Source organism: Pomacea canaliculata, linkage group LG7 (genome assembly GCF_003073045.1).
Source record: "Pomacea canaliculata isolate SZHN2017 linkage group LG7, ASM307304v1, whole genome shotgun sequence".
Classification (NCBI taxonomy): Eukaryota; Metazoa; Mollusca; class Gastropoda; order Architaenioglossa; family Ampullariidae; genus Pomacea; species Pomacea canaliculata.
The window spans coordinates 7,901,355-7,921,915 of record NC_037596.1 but is presented as its reverse complement, the minus strand read 5'-3'; the positions used below and the strand labels follow the sequence as shown (position 1 = coordinate 7,921,915).

At 36.9% G+C, this 20,561-nt stretch overlaps 1 protein-coding gene across 1 annotated transcript; it reads left to right on the top strand.

Annotated features, from left to right (window-relative positions):
• Window positions 1–1,087: 1,087 nt before the first annotated feature.
• Window positions 1,088–19,541, top strand: LOC112568367 (proprotein convertase subtilisin/kexin type 7-like). Its single transcript, XM_025245644.1, has 19 exons — window positions 1,088–1,154; window positions 1,375–1,518; window positions 2,142–2,677; window positions 3,097–3,228; window positions 3,715–3,811; window positions 5,398–5,499; window positions 5,868–5,966; window positions 6,421–6,511; window positions 6,858–6,912; window positions 7,348–7,486; window positions 8,447–8,547; window positions 9,042–9,209; window positions 9,593–9,700; window positions 9,943–10,045; window positions 10,237–10,393; window positions 11,042–11,127; window positions 11,765–11,864; window positions 12,573–12,687; window positions 13,380–19,541. Exons 3-19 carry the CDS (start codon window positions 2,153–2,155, stop codon window positions 14,184–14,186), a joined length of 2,985 nt encoding a protein of 994 aa, XP_025101429.1. The 5' UTR covers window positions 1,088–1,154; window positions 1,375–1,518; window positions 2,142–2,152; the 3' UTR covers window positions 14,187–19,541.
• The last annotated feature ends 1,020 nt before the right edge of the window (window positions 19,542–20,561 follow it).

Sequence of the window (20,561 nt, the reverse complement as noted above, 5' to 3'; positions counted from 1 at the left end):
TACTCGGTGTGCGAAGAAAGTATACACTCTTTGCTGGCCACGTTTCAGAATATTAATTATACTGTTCACGTACCGTTTAGGCTGACAATTGAGAACTGAACCTCCCTTGTCTTGAGTCCATCGTCACGTAAAAATGGTGAGCTTCTTTACGCACACACCCACCCATCCACCAAGAAATAAAAATTTAAGTAATATTTACGGCTTTAGTGATAAGTTTATCGTCTTATCAATTGACTAGTACAGGATAAGCACGCGTGCACCATTCGTTAGTGGGGCCTGACAACGACCAGAGTACACTATCTGTAACGGACCTCCATCACTGCCTTTCCTTCCCTGTGAATCACAATGACGACGTATAGTTTGAGGGGCAAGCAAAGAACAGACATTACGGGATAGACATGACAGGTACGATCGAGTACATGACTGGACAGACACGTGTGCTCACCGTCGAATGCACGGCCTGTATTGTGGTGAGTCAGAGGACAGTCAGTGTCAGGCAGACTGTGATTGCTATGTCGCAAACGCGTTATCACACTGTGGCAACACTACTGCTTGATAAAATATTGCAGATTAATTTTTAGCCTGAAAATTTTGCATATTGCGCGAATGGTGTTATGAATATCCAAATGTCCCTTTCAGAAAAAAAAAGGTTCCCCACTCTCTCACCTACAGGAAGGATGATGGCTCAATTTAACCATTCAGTGGTTGGGGAGGGTGCTCAGTCAACTAGAAAATAAACGATGCGCCAAACAGGTATGCCACGGACGTATATAGGATATTGGTTCGTGCTTATCCGGTATAAAGTCAGTCTTAATCCAAAAGAGTGCAGACGACACGGAATGTTCAGCGCATGCGCATTTTGCAAAACCGATAAAATTAGGACGTGTACATGTCATCCTGTGGTCCAACCTGTCCCTATTTCGGCGGAAGTAGTCAGTGTAATTAAGCTATTAATCGCCTAAGTCTCACTATTCAGAATCTGTACCACCAGTAAAACCACAGTCTATGAGTAAAACCGTTAACTTGTTAGGTTGACGAATTTAGTTTCTAGTCACGAGAGTTCATTCCTTCCAAAGGAAGATAACTCTAACTTTATAGAGGGATTGTTTACTTCCGGCAACGCAACAGCTGGGGACGGCTTATCGTCCAAACAGGTCTTGTATACTGGTTTAAATAGTATGAAGATGATCAATAAGTTATCGATCCGCAAAATATAATACTCAACTTCTCTATTTAATTCAGGGACGCAATCGCCTAGCTTAGTCATTCTCTCGCTCGCAGTCAGTCGGCAATTTTAACAGTAGAGATAATAGTGTAGGACAAAAATGAAAGTACAGTTTTGATGCGTGTTTATTCTTAAAATATTATTTGCAGATGTTTGTGGGAAATTCTTCATGCAGTCAGATATACGAAAGGTTTCCTAAAATAAGAACTGAAATGTACACCTTAAAATAAAAGCAAAAAAAGGCCTACAAGGGTGCTACTCCAGGCAACTCTGAGGTTCTACGAAGAAACAATGTAAGAACTATATATTTTTCTGCATTATCTTGTTATTAACGACTTGTTTTTACAGTATAAGCGTGCTTCATTTTTGTCAGCTGGTCGGGAGATGCTAAGGAAGCCATTTTGGAGATTCCCTTCAGTAGACTTTACAAGAAAGTACAGTGCTAAAGCAACAGCAGGATTAATAATACTAGTAGACCATAAATTTTTAAATTAGCTTTTTTTGTGGCTAAATATAATTTTCAGGTATATAATAATAAGTGCTTTTTAAGATATTACAGGATATGACTCACTCAGAGTAGACGCTAACCATTTGACATGCAGTGTTTGTAATGAGGAATACCAGTGAAGTTACAACACTGTTTCTATTTTTAAATTTCTTCTTGTGCTTAATAGATTGTTCCTATTGAAATTCCTTTCTGCTACGTGTCCAAAACCAGTCTCTTTACTACTGTAAAATCAAGCTTTACTTACTAGGAAATAAGGAAACATGTTTGATATTGACTGGGTTTTTAGTCTTTCATGTACAATGCATTGAACTTGCATAATGGGAAAAGCACTTTACAAATTTACTTATTATTATAATTATTAAAGCTATATTTTAATCAGGGATGTAAACACTCTTTTTTCACTTACAGCAATTAAAAAAATGACCACATGCTCAGCTGAAACTACATTACAATTATTGCTGCTGATGCTGTATTGTGCTGGGAAATTTACTGATTCTGCCCCAATTCTTGCTTTATCACAATCAAAAATGGCACATCGATGTTCCCACAACTCAGATGAAACTTTATGCTGGACTGTCCAGCTGCGGAAGCCTTTACATTACAATGCCAAAGCAGGAAACCTTTATTATATAGTGACTGCAGGAGCTTCATCCACTAGCTCAGTAAATATCACCAAGGGAAATCTCTCCAGCGATTATGATCTAAGATACAACGTAGAAGAGGTTCAGAAGATACTGATATATGAAGAAATTGCCAATTTAGTCGCTCAAGATGCTGGATTGGTTTTGCTTGGGAAAGTGGGTGAATTTTATGATCATTTCATGTTGTGTCATCACAATGATCTGCAAGAGGAGGAAAAGGTCCTTGGCAGGACAAATGTCTTCCAAGATTTTCACAAGGCCCATTCCAAACTGCTGAAAGAATATAGTGAAACTTTCTTGCAGGTGAGTCTGAAGATATCTTTCTTACAAGCCATATATTTATAATTATTCTTATTTTAAAACTAATGATATTTAACTAGAAAAAATATGCGATATAAAATGTTTACCAAACTTAAATACATAGCAAAGAAGTGTTTTCTTTCCACTTAATATTTTCTTTTGTACAAAAAGAACAGCCTCTACTCGTTAGGGTAACTTGTGAGCTACACTAGAGCCTCTATCCTTTGCTGCTCCTTAAGTTAAGAAGTTCTCTTTGCCATTTTTGGTGAATTTGAAACATTTTCACTGGAGTATTTTAAAAATAACCTGAAATTTTGTTTTGTTTTTTCCTTTTTAAAAACTATATTTCAACTCTTGTTTGCCATGATTCTAAAGTCTAAACCATGCCTAAATTCTATGTTGAATGCTCTGCTTTGTGCCAGGTGAAGAAAAGAGTGGAAGCAAGTCTACAACTGCATCTTGATGTGGCTTGGTTTAGCATGGAGTGTGTACACAGCCGGCAGAAAAGATCTATTACCTTTAATGACCCTGTTTTTAACCATCAGTGGCATCTGGTATTTTGGATCTATTTGTAGTTTATTATTACTTTTTTTCCCTTTTGTTTTCTTAAGGACTGAGCCATTAAGATTTGTGTGGTACTGTAAGCATCTTCTCAGTGTTTGTAAGTGGGAAAAATACATAGATTAAGAGCTCAGCTTGTTTTTCTGACTGGAAAGAGGCAAAACTGGTCTTTTCTGTCCTGTCTGTTATTTTTTTGCTGAACAGCAACAAATTTATTTTCCTGGAGAAGAAAATGTTTTTGAAGTTCTCTAATTACTTATAATAAGCAGTTTTGGAAGTGTCCCTTGCATAAAAGCATAAAATAAGCTTTTTTACAAGTTTCTCTTACAGTACAATAGTGTTGATGACTTTCAATGTCAAAGCAAATGAGCAGCATTGGTGGATAGTGAGCAAGACCAGTGTTTATTTACTGAGAAGCCATATAGAGAGGTAGCAGACAGATTGACATTGATGCGATGAGGATTTATTTAAAATTTCAGGTCAACAATGTGGAAAAGGGAATGGATATAAATGTGACTGGTGTATGGGAACAAGGGATTACAGGAAAAGGTATTACCGTGGCAGTGGTTGATGATGGTAAGATTTACTTCCATTTTTTTCATCCTGCATAAATTTTACAAGGCTGAAGGCTATACTCGCCTGGTTTTAATAATGATAATTATAATAATACAATTTGTAGAGTGAATTTCTCCTTGTGGAGTCAAGCTTGGTGCACTGTGCACAAAAGACAACAATAGAATTGACAGTTAACCATTCTAGAATCAACCCAAAATATTAGGGGTGCTTCCATCAGGTGAAGTCCAGGTGGTCTTGTGAATGGTTTTGTGTGAAAAAACTGTGCCTCCAACTACAAGGTCATAAAACAAGCAGAAGTCTGCGAGCAGTTCATCATTTTCATTGCAGTTGCCCACACCACGCTTTCCCATTATGAGTCCTTTGTCTGTATTGTCATTTCTAACTTTGGCATTCATGTCACCCATTATGATCTTTAGATCTCGTTTTGGAGAACGATCAACCAGAGCTTGTAGGGAGTTGTAAAAGTCTTCCTTTTCCTCTCTTTAGCTGCGTTGGTAGGTGCATAGTACTGGATGATGGTGATCTTTCTTCCTTTGGAGTTGAACCAAGCTGACATAAGTCGTGGGAAAACTGGTTCCTATGCTTTTAGTGCTCTTGTAGCCTCTGATGTCATCAGTGTGTGGTCATGGTCATGGTCTTCATGTCCAGAGTAGATGATAGTCTCCCCTGACAAAAGTCTGGTCTGGCCTTTTCCATTCCACCTGGTCTCGCTTAGGCTGAGGAGCTTGATGCCATTGTTCTTCATTTCCTGGTTTACCTGAGCTGATTTCCCTCTCTTGTATAGGGTTCTAATGTTCCAGGTCCCTATCCTGGGCTTTGCCTTGGCCGTGAGAAGATGGGTCGGCGAGCTGACTTCCCGAAGGCTTTCGCCAACATGCATCAAAGGCCCATCTGAAGAGAGATCTTCCCGTCCAGGCTTTCGTTGTGCTTGTGTTGTATTTGCGGTTTCTGTAGCAGGGGTTGTTTTACAGGATGGGGTTGCTAGCCCTACACCCAACCCTCCTTCATCCGGGCTTAGGACCAGCAGGTTACCCGGGAGGTTTCTAGGCAAAGTTAAAGCAAAGAACATAAGCAGTATAAATTTTGAACAGACTTCTCTCGCTGTATCCTTAAAATATCCCATGTAGTCTAGACTTTGCCACACATTTTATAGTGAATGCCCCTATGTTCACATTGTACATCAGCTCAGTAGCTAGTAATCCCCTTTTTTAAAAAAAATAGTTTCTGGCTTCTTTTCCTGATCTATAGAACTACAGTAGTCTTGTGATATGTATATATATTTACCAATCTGGCATCAGTCTTTTTATACTTTTAGTCTGTTTGCTATGTGTTAGCAAGGGCTAGTGTGAATGGTAATCAGTTTGTTGTTTGAAAGTTAGCCTTTGTTAATACTGGCATTTGCGACTGTACTTTTGAGTGTAGCTGCTTCTTTAATTTTCATTGTAATTTTACTGTTATTTTCAGATTTGTGTAGTGAGAGCAAACATTTTACTTGAACTGTACTCTTCATAAAATAAATAACTTATTATTCTCCCTGACCTGGGCTTTAGCAAGATAAAGACCATTCACCTATCCTTGTATTTCAGGTCTGGAGTGGTCAAATCCTGACCTGCACAACAATTACAACTTTTTGGGCAGCTGGGATCTGAATGACAACGACCCTGATCCAATGCCTAATCCAGCCAAAAGTCAGTTTTAGAAGGCTCTTTGTACAGGGATCCTGAATTTGAGTTGTTAGTTAATAAGAATTATATACATAAATATTTTGATATAGGCAGATTGTGTGATTATTGTGCATATTTTGCCCATGCATTACCTATATCTGAAATGCCTATCTCAATAGACCTTGAGCATCTGCTGCCGAACAAGAGCTGGATTTACAGTTACTTGGAAAATTTGCCTATTGTTCTAGCATAGGATCCACTACAAAAGCAGAATAAATTCTCTCTAAAACCATACTTTGAAATTTATTTTTATATGATGTCATGATTGAGTTAGAAGTCTCTGTGGACTTGAAGAATAGGTACAGTAGCAAGGTGTTTCTTTATTTCCACAGCATCCAATCATCATGGAACACGATGCGCTGGAGAGATTGGTGCGGTTGCCAACAACAATCTGTGTGGAGTGGGTGTGGCCTATGGAGCTAAAGTCTCAGGCAAGGCATACATGTAGAGTTAAACATAGTGTGTAGTTACCTCCATTTCTGCTGTGCCTTCTGATATTTTTTCATATTAGAAATCAAGCTGAATGCTTTAACAGAAGTGAAATATTTGGGTTTGTTCTAGGTGTTTATACATTTATTTTTATATTTAAGCATTGGTAAACAGTAGACAGTTCTATAGACTAGTGACTGTAAGTGTAGTGAATTGTCAGTAATTCACTTTTTAAAAGACCTGGCATACAAAAGATGGGCCTCCAACTCTTATCTTCTGTAGCCTACTAGCTCTCTTGACTGATCAGCTACTGCTGAGTGGACAGATCATTTGTGCCTCACGTTCACAACCTTTGACTCTAAAGTGTGCTGACCTCATAGCCAAAGAACCTCCCTAACTGCATATTAACAGAGTAGTCAAGAGCAGGATTAATAATTATGCTTGATATCTTTGCAGGCATTCGTCTTCTAGATGGACCCATGACAGACAGTTTAGAAGCAGAAGCCTTCAACAAAAAGTTTGATATCAATGCTGTATATAGCTGCAGGTGGGTATTTTGTTTTGTAAAATAAGTAAAAATATCTCTTAGTCAAATCCAGATCAGCATCTATTATGTGTAAACATTTCCCCCCCTTATTTTATATAAAGATAGTGAGATGAAAATCACATCATGCATGTTAAGCTGATGCACATGTATTTGTGCGCTTATATCTGTATGCATGCATTCACTTATATCTGTATGCATGCATTCACTTATATCTGCTTGCTTATTTATTCATGAATTGAAAGTTTCATATTTTTAAGGCAAAGTTTCTGCTACTTATAAAATCATTATTACCTCCAAGAATTTTAAGTTGTTTTTTTATCCAATGTTTTTCACTTTTATCTTGAAGCTGGGGTCCTGATGATGATGGAAAAACAGTAGATGGACCTCATATTCTTGCTGCAGTGAGTTCACTTTCAAAGCAATATTTAGACAGGTCATGTTAGTTCGTTAAACACTGCAGACACTGTGCAGTTGACAAACAAAGCTGATTATGCCTCAGTAAAACATTAACTAGATACTGTTAGGGAGTGAGTTTACTCTTTAGGATAACTTTTGTCATACACTGCTGTCTCTATCCTTTGCTGCTCCTTAGGTTGAGAATTTCTTTTAGTGAATTTGTTTTTCATCTTCATCAAAGATTTTGAGACATTTTTACTGGAGTATTTTTAAAACAATCTGAAATTTCTAGAAGGCTTTTTTTTTTGTTTTTTTTTCTTCTTTTTTTTTCACTGTATTTTGACTATTGTCTGCCATGTTGCAAATGACAAATTTTATTTTCATTATTATCTGTAAGTGTGGTATAACACAACTTATTTTATAAGATGATGTCATTACAGAAAGCTATGAAGTATGGTGTTGACTTTGGAAGGCAGGGTTATGGAAGTATTTTTGTGGTTGCCAGTGGGAATGGTGGAAACAAACATGACAACTGTAATTATGATGGCTACGCCAACTCTGTCTACACAGTTACTATTGGTAAAAGATCTTTCTTGTTTAAAATTGTCTGCAGAAATACCAGTGTACAACTGGTAATAGTGAATATTCTCTCCCCTTCTCCTCACATTAGTGTTTCAATAACATCATCATCATCATCATCATCTCTAATATTTGATGACATGAACCACAAGAGTCATATTTATCTTCAAATTTTGAAGGAGCTTTATCTGTTAAATTTCATCATTTTTCTCAACTCTGATTTTCTAAAGCGACATATAATGAACATTTTTAAGGTAAGTTGGATTATACGATTCATACAAACGTTGCCTGCAATGGAGGCTTTATAAGCTGGATATTATTTAATATCTTCATGTGCATTGCTTTCTTGTAATATGTGCTTTGTGAAAAGATAAATTCAGACAGCTACAGAAATAATCTAGCATTTGTTTCTTTTTGCATTTATATTATCTGTTGATGTTTTACTTGTCATACTTTATCAGGTGTTTTGTGCATCAAGAAAATAAAACAATATCTGGGATTAGACCAGCCGTGTTTTCAAAAGCTCTAGTATTTTAATATTTAGTGCCTCAGTCTGAAAATGAAGCTTAAGTCTGGTATTTTCTTCTGTGAATATTTTTAGAATTGAGGCTAAAAATGATCGTGTTGCTAGGTATCAGTTAAAGCGTAACTGGTCAGAGAATTCAGGCTTTATAATTCTCGCATAAGTACATTTTTTGGATATGGAGAAGTTTTTTCTACTAATGCATTACATTTAGACACAAAATCAGTCCTCAGTCTGGGTTACATACTGATATAAAGGCTTATCAGTCTTATTATAACAACTTCTATATTTTGCATGATATTTTTCATTTATCAATTTGTCTTTTTAGTTACTATTCACAAATACTTATTTCTTTCATCATTCTACTTGCTAACTCTACTTTTTTCTACAAATGCACTTTGTGCACATTCTGTATCTTGGATTCACCTGCTCTACAGGTGCTGTGGATGAGTCAGGTGCAATGCCATACTATGCTGAAGAGTGTGCATCCATGCTTGGTGTGACATTTAGCAGTGGCACTGCCAGCATGCGAGACATTGTAAGTCAGATGTCATTCAATAATGTATTTTGTTTGATGACATTTATGGTGCTATAGTATTTTGTCACTCTGTAATGTACAATGGGATATTCTGAGTTTGATATTTTGTTTGAGTTGATGCATTTTTATGTTGCTCATGTGTTTCATTAAACTGTGGTGGATGTCCATTTTTGTATTCTCATGGAATTTTCTTTGTCTTGTTAAATTGTTCCACTGCAAAGATTACACAGTAAAGGTATGTTTTATACAGGTGTATACCATTTCTCTTCTCTTTGTCTTTATTTCTCTCTCTCTCTCATCCACATGCACACACGCATATACATACACACACTTATGTATGCTTACATTCACTCAATCTTTTATACGTACTTGTGGTCATTGAAAGGGTTGTATATTTAGATTATGTATTTTGTCATGTAATTATATGCAATGTTGCAGTGACTTTTTATCCTTATCTCAGTGCAACTAGAACATTACTGTCATATTTTTTCCAGGTAACCACAGACTGGTTGCAAAAGGGTGGAGTAGGCTGCACTGACCAACATACAGGAACCAGTGCAGCAGCTCCTCTGGTGGCAGGGATGATTGCCCTCATGCTGCAAGCGCAACCCTGCCTTACCTGGCGAGATGTGCAGTACATCATCATTGTGACATCCGTCAAGGTCATAATTAAAATGATAATAATTCTTTGGGCAGACACCATAGCCAAGCAGTTAGTGGGCTTTACTGCTGATCTGAATGTTGCTAATTCGAGACCCCTTTAGACCTGAGGCTGGAAAACTTTCCTCTGTCCTTTAGGGTGCTGAATGATGTTTTATCAACTGTTTTAGTTCATTTTCAGCTGATCTCCCTTACTTCCTCTTTTATCTGCCTGTTGTTGCCACTCCTTGTCTCATTCAGAATTGAAATAATCTTTGCCATTCCCAGTGACTGCACCTCTGCTGCTTTAGTTTGTTGTGCTAAGAACCAAAACTGCATATTGGCAAGAGGAGGGAACAGCACTAAAATAAAAGGTTCTCAGCAAAACACCTGTTTCTTGAAACAGATTGATGTGGACATGGCCCATTGGCAGAAAAATGGAGCAGGACTGGATCACAGCCACAAACATGGCTTTGGTCTGATCAAAGCTTGGAGGCTGGTCAATGCTGCTAGGGTAGGTTGGCATTGTAAGATACCAGTGCCTCTAACTGCTATATAGACCTTCCTTTCACATTTTATTTTCACATGTTGGCCAAAACAACTGTTGGTCTTGCTTAGTTTTGGTTTCCTGGTAATGCTGGAAAGTCTTTAGTTTATACTATGAAACATAATTAATAAGATCTTACTTGGATGAATTATGAGTGAAGTGCTTATGTCGACACAGTTTGCTTTGTGTGTGTGTGTGTGTGTGTTTAGGTGTGGCGTCCAGTTCCCTGGATGACCTCGTATTCAAAAGAAGACACATCTGGTTGGTCAATTCCTCGTGGTACTTATGGGCCTTTGGTGACTACAATCGAAGGTAATATACATTTGTGTACTCATGCTTGAACACTTGCGTGTGTGTCTGTGCAACTGCATAGATGCTTTGCAGTTTAGCTGAAATGTACACCACATCCGTTTTTGAGAGCAAGAAAGTCTTATTTTATGTGAAGAGTTGCTTTTTAAGGAAACATTTCTTCTACAGTTTTTATCGTTTTACTTTTTAAACAGTAACTGCAAGCGACATCACAGGCTACAGCCTTTTCATGCTGGAGTATGTGCAGATAACCTTGAGCTTAACTCATCCTTTCCGGGGCAAACTTACCATCAGTCTGCAATGCCCCAGTGGCACTTTATCCATCATCGGTGCCCCAAGACCCAATGACAAGTGAGAGATGATTGAAATAGTTGCTGTCATGTTACTACTGCCATTGTTGTCAACTATGTTAAATGATAAAGGAAATTTTCCTTAAAATCTCTAAGTCAGTGTCAGAAAAATAAATGACCTTTAAATAAATGGGTCAGTTAATGTTGGTCTCATTATGGATGTGTATAGGAGGATTTTTGTCTGTCTGCCAAGACCAATGCTTAGCCTCTGGCAAAGGGATCTGCTGTTAGTCTCTGCGAGCCTAAACAAAGAATGTGACTAAACCTGAAGCTTTATAATATCATGCCTTGTTTTATAGCTAATCTGAATTGTGAATAAACCGGAAGCTTTGTAGTATCATGCCTCATTTTAGCAGTTAACTGGAAAAAAATCATCTGCCAGCAGTCCAGTAATACAAGTTCAGGGTCTAATGTACTGATTTTGTTGGCACTTTTAGCTTTTGAAAGAGGCATAACCTCCTTTGTGCTGCTTCTGTTTCTGATGCTATTAGAATGTTATATTCATTATTCATGGAAGTTTTTTAATGTAATTTAGAGACAATTAAAATTAGCATTTATTGGATAGGGTTTGTGGAAGAGGCTATGTAAATTATTTTTGATTTAGCTCTCAGTTTAGAAAGTTGAGTTACTGTTTTTCAGCTCCACAGAGGGGTTTTTCTGACTGGACATTCACAACAGTCAGATGTTGGGGGGAGCAACCTACAGGAACCTGGAAGCTTTTGGTCTCTGATGGAGGTAGTAATAATAATGAGAACATATTTGAAATGTAGAAAGACTTTTTTTAACCCTGACTTGCCTGTTAGTAAAAACATTATATTTTTCAACATAAATACATTAAAGCTCAACCATGCTTTAAAGATCATGTTGAATAGGATAGAGATATGCACACACTGTTAAAACGGATTAACATTTTCATATTTATAATAAGTGTTCTTATTCTTGAAAGTTCCTGCAAACAGCAGATGCAGCGATATGTCTAAATTCTAAAGTTTTACAGATATAAATCACAACTTGAGTTATCTTTCAGGGCTTCTGCTTACGCAAAAAATTGCGTACAGTACAGTTCGGAGGACCCCTTCAATTTTCGTCAATGGGGTCCCCTTCAAATTTGGGTGAAGAACAGGGACCCCATAAAAATCTGAAGAAGGGGTCCCTGGGACCCCAAAGAATTTAGCCTTAGCAGAAGCCCTGTCTTTAATATTCTTTTACCCCTGATTTAATTAACTCCAATATTTGGATGTGAAGAGTAACAGGTTGTGCAAATGTTTTACAGATTTCCATCTTTATTCAGACTACTTGCTATATAGTACTTCTTGGACTGTCCTTACAGTTTGTTTTAAAGTTTTTTTAATTCTTCTATTTACTTTTACAGTTGTCCTCCCTAGTGTGTTGTTGCCAGGGCGCCTAGTGAAATGGTGTCTCACTCTTTTTGGGACGCCCATGACACCACAAGATTTTCAACAGAGGAGAAGGTCATTCTTTGAGATGCTTTGCAACTAGTCTGTAAAACTGAAAGGAAGAAAAAGACATAAACAGCATTTTTGCATTATAACTGTAGTCCGTCTGTCCTGTTACCCTGTTTTTAAGTTAGAATAATAGGTTTTGTGTATATGCACAGGTATGTGTGAGCAAAAATTAAAATATGGTTTCATTTACAGTGGTAGCCACAGAGCAGCACAGACTTTTAAAAAATTGTCTTTTCATTCAGAAATGTTGCATTCAACAGTACAGCTTTAGCCTTTTCAGTGCATTGTGCAGGCAGAGATTTAAATTAATAAATGGAAATGATTACAAAGATACTTTATAGGCTATATCAATAATGATTTTTTAAGATAAACATTTTTTAGTGTTCTTGAACTGATAGATAAAAGTAATTTTGCTATTTATCCAATGACTTGGTATTCCAAGGTAATCAGTTGTCTGTGTTATACTTCTTGCATAATTAAGATCTCATTGGATTTATATTGCCATTCACATGATGGTCATTTGCCATAGTCACATGTTGGTGATTGGCTGTCACATATTCAATAATCTGGTTAGGAAAGCACATTGGGAGACATTACCTCTTGTGTGCAGCAACCTTATTAAGGCAATATTATGATAAACAGTTTTTTTCTGTAGCATCTAATAGTATTTTGCAGCATATTGAGTCATTTTTAAAATGTCTTGTGTCCACGCAGAGAGGTAGAGGATGCAATGAGTGGCAAATTTCTGGCAACAAATTTCACCCCTAAATGTGATCCACCTCCTGTTACAGCTCCTCCTTACATCCCACTGTCTGAAAAGACTTTAAAGGTAAGGCTTTTACATCCCCATTCCCACCCACGCCTTCTATCCCATTTACCTTCACTTATTTAATTCTCATTTGTTTCTTTGCTTCCAAAGTCTCTCAATCAAAAGACTGTTTCAGAAAGAATGTCCACCAATTGATCAATCTTTTTGTCCTTTGCACTTTTCTCACTTATTTCCTGAACATCACAATGAAAACACTTAAAACCTAGACATGATTCAGGTGTAGAGCAGACCTGGCTTCTTATAATGTCACTCGTCTCCTCAAAATTAAAAATTACTTGAGACCTGATGACTGCATAATGAATAGTCCAGTAACTGAAATTAAGCAAACAGTAAAATCAAATAAAGCACCTAGACTAAGTGGATTTCCTTGTAATTATGTAATTCTTATGTAATTATGTAATTCTTCCCCGAATATTTATACCATATGTTTTGTATACTTTATGTTTGATAATACCAAATGTCCAGATGCTTGGATATACATTTTTATCTATAGTATATAATAACATAGAAGTATATGTGGAAAATTTGTCCATCTCTGGGTCAGTCATGGGCCTACTGCTGGAACTGAATGAAGTTTCAGTTGCCATCTCTTCTCCTGTTTCCACCCTCTGTCCAAGCTCTTGGGTGGATCCTGCTCTACAGAATCTTGTAATGAGCCATCTTTTACCAAATATGCACTATATTTATTGCAGATTTTGTGCCTGGCTAGTGCATTCTGTCTCATATTCGCTTTGTATGAGACCTTTGAATACATGTTCTGCTACAATGATGAGAAGAGACAACATTCCCAAGACCGCAATAGAAACTCTTCAGCTATGGCTGTCTCTAGTACTGGTGACAGTTCCGAAACAGCTCAGCTACTTACACAAGAGGAGACGAGTCTGGACAGCGCATTAAGGGGCAGCTCCATTGAGAATTCTGCTACCGCAGCTAATAATTTTAACAGCTCGCATTTGCCAGATGATGGGATCGTGGCAGGGTTGCAGCAGATAAGAAAGCAGCCACAAGACAGAGCATCTTTGGTGCAAGGGGAGAGCATTCCAATGTCAACATTAAGCAGGACATTAGGAAGCAGGCATGATCAGGATGGATGTCAGGTAATGCATGCTAATGGTGGATACTATAAGCGTGTGCCCACCACAGAGGTGGAAGATGATGATGAAGAAGATGATGATGATGATCTGGTGGTGTTCAAGCTCAGGGAGGATGGCGATACAGCAGCTAGCAATAACATGGCCCCCTTGGTTCTAGAGGAGAAATCTAGTCAGCCAAAAAAATATTTATCTCGTGTGAGAAACAGCATTCTTCCACAGCTGTGGAAAGCCCTTGTGCAAGATAAAGAGACATCTGAGAAGGAGCAGAAAAGGGAGAATGATTTAAGTTCCTTAGCATCACCTTCCACATCGCTTCAGCCTGTCCTAGCAGGATCCTTTACATCAGCTAGATCAGGACCATCATCCTCCACAGGTCATGCAGAGGCAGCATCTCAAGGTCACTGATGCAAGAATGGCATGCATTTAACATTATTCCTGTCCACTAGACTGTCAGCTGATGACAGCATAGAGGAAGCCTTAACTGTGATAATAAAACGAAATGTGATGATTTGTTAAGCGACATTTGCATTTGTTGATGAGTCCTTATTTAATATCATTTATCTCCTGCCTTGCCTTCCTTTGTATGTTGTACTTTAAACATCACACAAATTGTGAGTCATATCTGCTTAAGATATTGAGTATTTTGAGGGCAGTTATTTGATCTTCAATACCGAAATGGGTTTCATAATAGAGCACTTGTCAGTCTTAACTAAGGACGCTGTGGATTCTTATGGAAGGGTTGTATTGTGGGATTATTATTATTAGGTTTATCATGTTGATGCCTTGTTTGTATATAAGTATGTGTAAGTGTGGATGTCAATAGGAGGGTATATGTATGCAACATGCATGTCCAAAGAGCGTCTGGTTGTGTGCTTGTATGATTCATTTTTCATGGTTACTTTGACTTGTCTCGGTTTGCACCGTTTTATTTTTTTTTTATTTGCTGTATTCTGTTTTTTTTATTTCATTGATCTGCTGATTTCTATTATTATTCTGAAGGACAGAAGTATTTCAGTTGTCAGCTTTTGGGACTGTCATGCATTTTATACGTTTTGTGGGTTTTAATGATGGTGCATAAAATTACTGCTTTCCAAAACTGTTTGTAGCATGTATGACTCATTTCCTCCCATATTGTTAACACTGTTGTTAATTCTGGGTATGCATTTTGATCAGTAACAGATCCCTTGGTTGCAAAGAGGATCTTAACTGTGAAGCACAGTATAATAGATAAAAGTCAAAGTAAATGTATCATAGCATATTTATCTTGGTATCTTGGGCTAAGAGGGGGTGCACTGTAAGTTGTTTACTATCTCTAGGTATTACGTAGATTAGAGCAGAGACCAACTCTCTTCTTCTCTCACATCTTACCTTCTCTTAAACCACAGGAGCGGTCCGGTGGCGCAACGGTTAGTGCTGTTAGCGCCTGTCACCAATACAGTGAAGGTTGGCTGCCCTGAGTTCATTTCTCGTCTCGGGCACGCTGATCTTTCTCTGCACGTGACATCTGTTTACAGGGCTGGCTGCTTGCCATAATATAGCCTTAGTTGCTGACACGGCGTAAAACACCAATTCCCCCCCCTCTTCTCTTAAACCACATACTTTCTGCTCTAAAGTCAAGCACACTAGCCACTAGAGGCTTAGTAGTGAAGCAAGGGTATGTCTGTGTCCTTTGGCAAAATTAGGAAACCATGGGCAAAAATCTTGTTGCAGTGTCCAAACCCGAACGATACTACTTCATGTTTATTTACCTCAGGACATCATTGCCACCATTTTATAACTATGGCCGCAGGGGTAAAGCAGCATCTATGGGATATGGACACCATTTATAACTATGGAGACAAGGCGCTTGTCCTCATGTTGCCCCAATTCAGTAACTTCACACCAAAATTACAGCCCCTAGCTAAATCACCTTTAGCCAAACACACTGTCACATCTGTGCTTCTTTACAGCAACTGGCTAATGATGTTTTTATATATATATATAATTTGGGTCTGTGATATTATTTGAAGTTCGTAAAAGATCATGGAATGCAGGTGTTTTGGGGGCTTTTTTTAATTTAAGACAAATTTCCACTTTCAACCTTGATTGCTGGGTCTGCCTTCTCCTTCCTACAAGATTTAATGTTTTCACAAAAGTAGAAAACCTATAAAAAAAGAAAGCTTAAATTGCTGGCATAAACATTTCACCTAAAAAGCCAAAGTAGTACATCTAAGGCTTTGTCAGCAGCCAAATACTGCCAGCTTTTTTTTCAGATCATCGCTATTTTGTAAGAAATGCTAGACATCTTATTTTTCTTTGCCGAATCAGTGTTAAGATTATGGGATTGTGTTTTCATCATTTCATTTATTTTTCATAATTGAGATTTGGTTTACACTCTATTTCATATCAGTCTTCCTAAAACTTATATATGTCTAAGTCCTAACAACATGGTGCTTTATTTAGAGCTGTGTGATTTAAAGGCCTTTTTTATAGCAATTCCATATGATAATCATATTTATACCAACTGCACCTTTCATACTTAATGTGCAGTAATGTGTTCATTGTTCGTTTTGATCCATGATATATCAACATAAATTAAATCATGATACTTCTTACCTTGAAGTCTTTTCCCCCACTTGCTATCCTTTTTTGTCTGTTCTTTCCATATTTTTCATTTGTTCTCAGACTACATGTACTTCCTCATTTGTATTTTATCTTTTCCTTTTTTTGCCTTCAGCCTACAGCTTAAGGTTGTTGTTTTGCTCTTTCTCATTCTTTTTAAGAAGAGTGTCTTGACATTTCATATAAAACTCTATATTTGCGTAATGAGCTATCCAGTTTTATATATTCAGCCTTATCTCATTATAATATGACCATCCATCCCACACAAATGTTGTGCAAGATGAGGCAAGGATGGGGCATAAAGAGGGTTATGATTCATAATTAGGGGGATTATTGGGGGAAATCCATTCTGGCACAAAATGTAGGAATAGGCAAAGTTGGTGAGATAACAGGTGATGCTGAGACTGCAGAAACCTCTTTACAGTTTTAGAATTGAAGCTAAACTTAATATGCATTCAAAGGTTTTCTTTATTTTATACTATTTTCTTGGGAGTTTTCTGTTATCTGTAATGAAGTAGTGCGTTATATTTGGTAGAAGAAGACAACTGAACTGCAGGACAATCTTTATTTCACTTTTTTCTACTATTATTACTGGCAAATACAACCTGTTTAAGGTTTTATGCTTTCACACTTAATTCTAATAATCATAGTTTGGGTGTCAGAGCTGTTGTAGCCATATAAAATTGAACCTTTGTATTAGAAGCTGTGGTATACAAATTTTTGGTGTAAGAAATAGAGAAATAACCCACCATTGACCCCCCCCCCCTAGATCTTGCTATAACAAATCAAAGCATAAATATAAGTTCTGAAAAATTAAATTATGAATAAACATAAGGCGTGGACATCCAAATACTCTAAAAAGGCAGCACATGAGCTAGCCAGCTGCATAAAAGCATGACATTTTCCAGAATAACCTAAAATTTTATTTTATTTGTTAGCTTATTATACATTGATGTTCATCTTTCTTATGCTGACTTAAAATAGATACGTTAGTGTTATAAACTGTGTAAACTTAATTTAGAGAAAGTGCGTAAGCAGGGTAGGAAGGAATCACATAAGAATAATGGAACTTTGGCTTTCCTTATCAGAATATTCAATATCCGAACAGTTTTCTAAAACGAGTTACATTCTGATACTAAGGTTTGACTGTATTTCACACAGAATTATGGTTTGACAGTATAAAAAAGAAATTTCTAGTATTTTTTTTTTACTGCAATCATTGATATAATTTATATTTTTTGATACATTAAATCGTGCTGTCAAAAATACTTTTAACATTTGATAACAGATTGTAGCACTTAATTTTTATCCTTGTCTAGTAGGTATTTTTGAGTACCTAGGTTTTTTTTAAATATGGGCTTTATAATGCCTATGTTGTTAAGTACATATGTGTGTGTATGTGGTGGAGGAGCTTTATAGCTCTCTTTCCTTGCTCATTACCAAAAAAAAGTGTAAACCAGAACTTTGCCATTCTATGAAAATAATTTATTTCTAATGCAAAGTAAACCAAAATATTTTGTTAAGTAGAATTTTATTTTGGAGGCACTCTTCTTTTCTTTCTTTGTATTTGCAAGTGTTGACGTTGTCAACTCACATCTCTATAATTGTACTTGTTATCAATAACTTCACTAGGGGTATAAAGCTTAAAAAGTACAGGAATCATGAAGGACAATTGGACAATTCTGTACCGTATTGGACAGACAATTTTGTACCATTAGAGTGATTAGACAAACAATTTTGTACCATTAGACAAACAATTTTATACTATTAGACAATTTGGAAAGGTTGTTACTCCAATTTATATGATCTTAATGAATTATTTAGACTTTTTGCTTTTGCATATTCTTTACATTAGTAATAGGTAATGTTGGCAATAGAGATTTGAATGTGACTGTTGTGTATTTTATGACAAAGCTGTCTTATCTTATCAGTCTTCCATTCTGGTTATAAATATCAGTTATATTTTGTATTTCATATAACTGAATGTGTAATGTGGGTCATTGGTCCTCGTCAACCATATCAGAGGTACCAGTTAAATTGCTTGTTTCATGTTTGTAACAGATTATGTCATATGGTAACCAGATAGGGCATAGGCTGGGTAGCAAGTCCAGGAAAAGTTCTGTTCTCCTACTTGTTACTGTAACAGTTCTCCAATAAATCTTCATTCTAAGATTAAATTTTTATTAGATTATTAGAATATAAGATTAATTGCCACAGCTTTGTTTTTTGAGACTAGTTGATTAAGGTCACCACTGACTAGTTGATGATGTTTATTGCTTAGTAGCCTGATGATAAATATGACATAATTACAGAATGCTATGCAACTAGGGTTTACATGAACATTTCCATAATATAGAATGTTTATGATCTTTGCTAAAAATTTAGCACATAAATTATTGCAATTACAACCTTCTATAAACTTATCACTACTGTAGGACTGCTGTACCTATAATATATTTTGTATGACAGTAAAGATCGTCAAATAAAATACACAGCCAAAAAGGAGGAAGCGTGTTTACTCAGCAGTTCACAAAATATAAACTGTACCTCGATCATAGCACTGCTTTACCACCAGTAAGAAACAAATGAAATAATGATTTCTTTTTAACGTTTTAGTATTCCCATCAGCATAAACTTCACCTTTGCAGAAACATACAATCAATAGTCATATCTTACATAAGTATATTCAACCCAGTATAATCAAACATATCTTGCGTGTGTTTATCCCACATGATGTGGGTTAAAAGGGTTTTGAATTGTACTGTGTCGACAACTCCTTATGTCAGAAAAAGTGCAGAGGTATCAATTTTTAAGTCTTCTCTGCACGATTATTGATTTATGCTGTTAAATTAATCAGTGAGATTATCAGTGCCTGTTTTGATATGTTTTGTTAAAACAGTGTAGTGTTACTTATTGCTGAAGAAAGTCTGCTTGCTTGTACTGTGTACTGTGTTGTATTCAGCTGTCAAACACTTTGACACCAGTTGTTTTAGACAATTATGGCTGATAGAAATGACTATGACTTCAATGCTGTAAAACGCTACAAAAATACAAAAATCCCCAGATGAAGCACAATAACTCACTAATTGCTACATACTGTTTTTTCTGTCAGTAAACCATACCATATTGTCCTCAGTAAATCAATTTTGTGCCTGAAAACATCTGTGATATGAATACTAATGCTTGTAAATTGAAAAGACTGTCCTCAAAAAAGATTAATTTGGAGCGAGTTTATCAGGGGGATCATGTTCAGGCACTGCTGCATGAACTGTTTTCTGGCATTTCAGTTACATATTTTAGAGTTTAAATGGCTGTTTGTTCAACATATCAGTGACAGGTTTTTTTAATATTTATAACCGCCCAGATTTTACATAGAAAAATGGGGCGCCTGGTAGTGTAGTGATTAAAACCCTCTTTTGTCACCACTGTGGAGAGAGGCCTAGGGTTCAAATCTCATCTTTGCACACTCTCTACTAATAACATTTGTCCACAGGCCTAACTTCGAGGATTTTCTTTAGGTACTTCCAGGTGAAAGCACTTTCCTACCAATGCAACCAACCAATGGAAGAAGTTGAAGATATCCATGCATAATTTTGTGTTTATTCTTAGAATTCTGAAATTGCCGCGAGAAATGTACGTGCGATGAAAGGTATGACCAAGTGCAACGGAAATGAAGAGCCACAAGTTGGAAGAGAATTAAATAGTATTTTGTTTTAAAGTGACAGGGGTAATTGTATACCCTGATGGCGATATCACAGTCGGGGTAGAAGTGAAATACAGCCAACAAATTGTTTTTAACCAAGACAGCAGAATCTGAGATGGTTCAGAAAACATTTAGTAGCCCCTGTTCGCGCGACTATATTTGTATCTTTGTAGTCCAAGGATTTTGTAAATCACAAGGTGTTACTTCGCTGATGCTGTTTTTAGTTTTGACTGCGAGAAGGCGTACAGTGATCGATTAATTTATGCATGGACTCTAAAGATAGCACTGAGTGCTGAGTGCGGGTGAACGTCTAACGCATCTCAAAGGGACACCACGCAGAGGATCAATGGGAATGTGCTACTTGTCTGCCCCTGACACGACAGTTGCTGGTGGACCTCCTGAGGAAAATCACCTAAATGATGCGTTTCCGCCAGACGTTCAAGGATGAGTGCGAACAACCCCCCATCCCGCGAGAA

Bases quoted from the DNA above. Each gene is read 5' to 3' on its own strand.
- LOC112568367 (XM_025245644.1), top strand. From the start codon at position 2,153: ATGACCACATGCTCAGCTGAAACTACATTACAATTATTGCTGCTGATG. The intron at 8,548-9,041 runs GTAAGTCAGATG...TATTTTTTCCAG, and splicing joins CTGCCAGCATGCGAGACATT to GTAACCACAGACTGGTTGCA. The intron at 11,128-11,764 runs GTAGTAATAATA...TTACTTTTACAG, and splicing joins GCTTTTGGTCTCTGATGGAG to TTGTCCTCCCTAGTGTGTTG.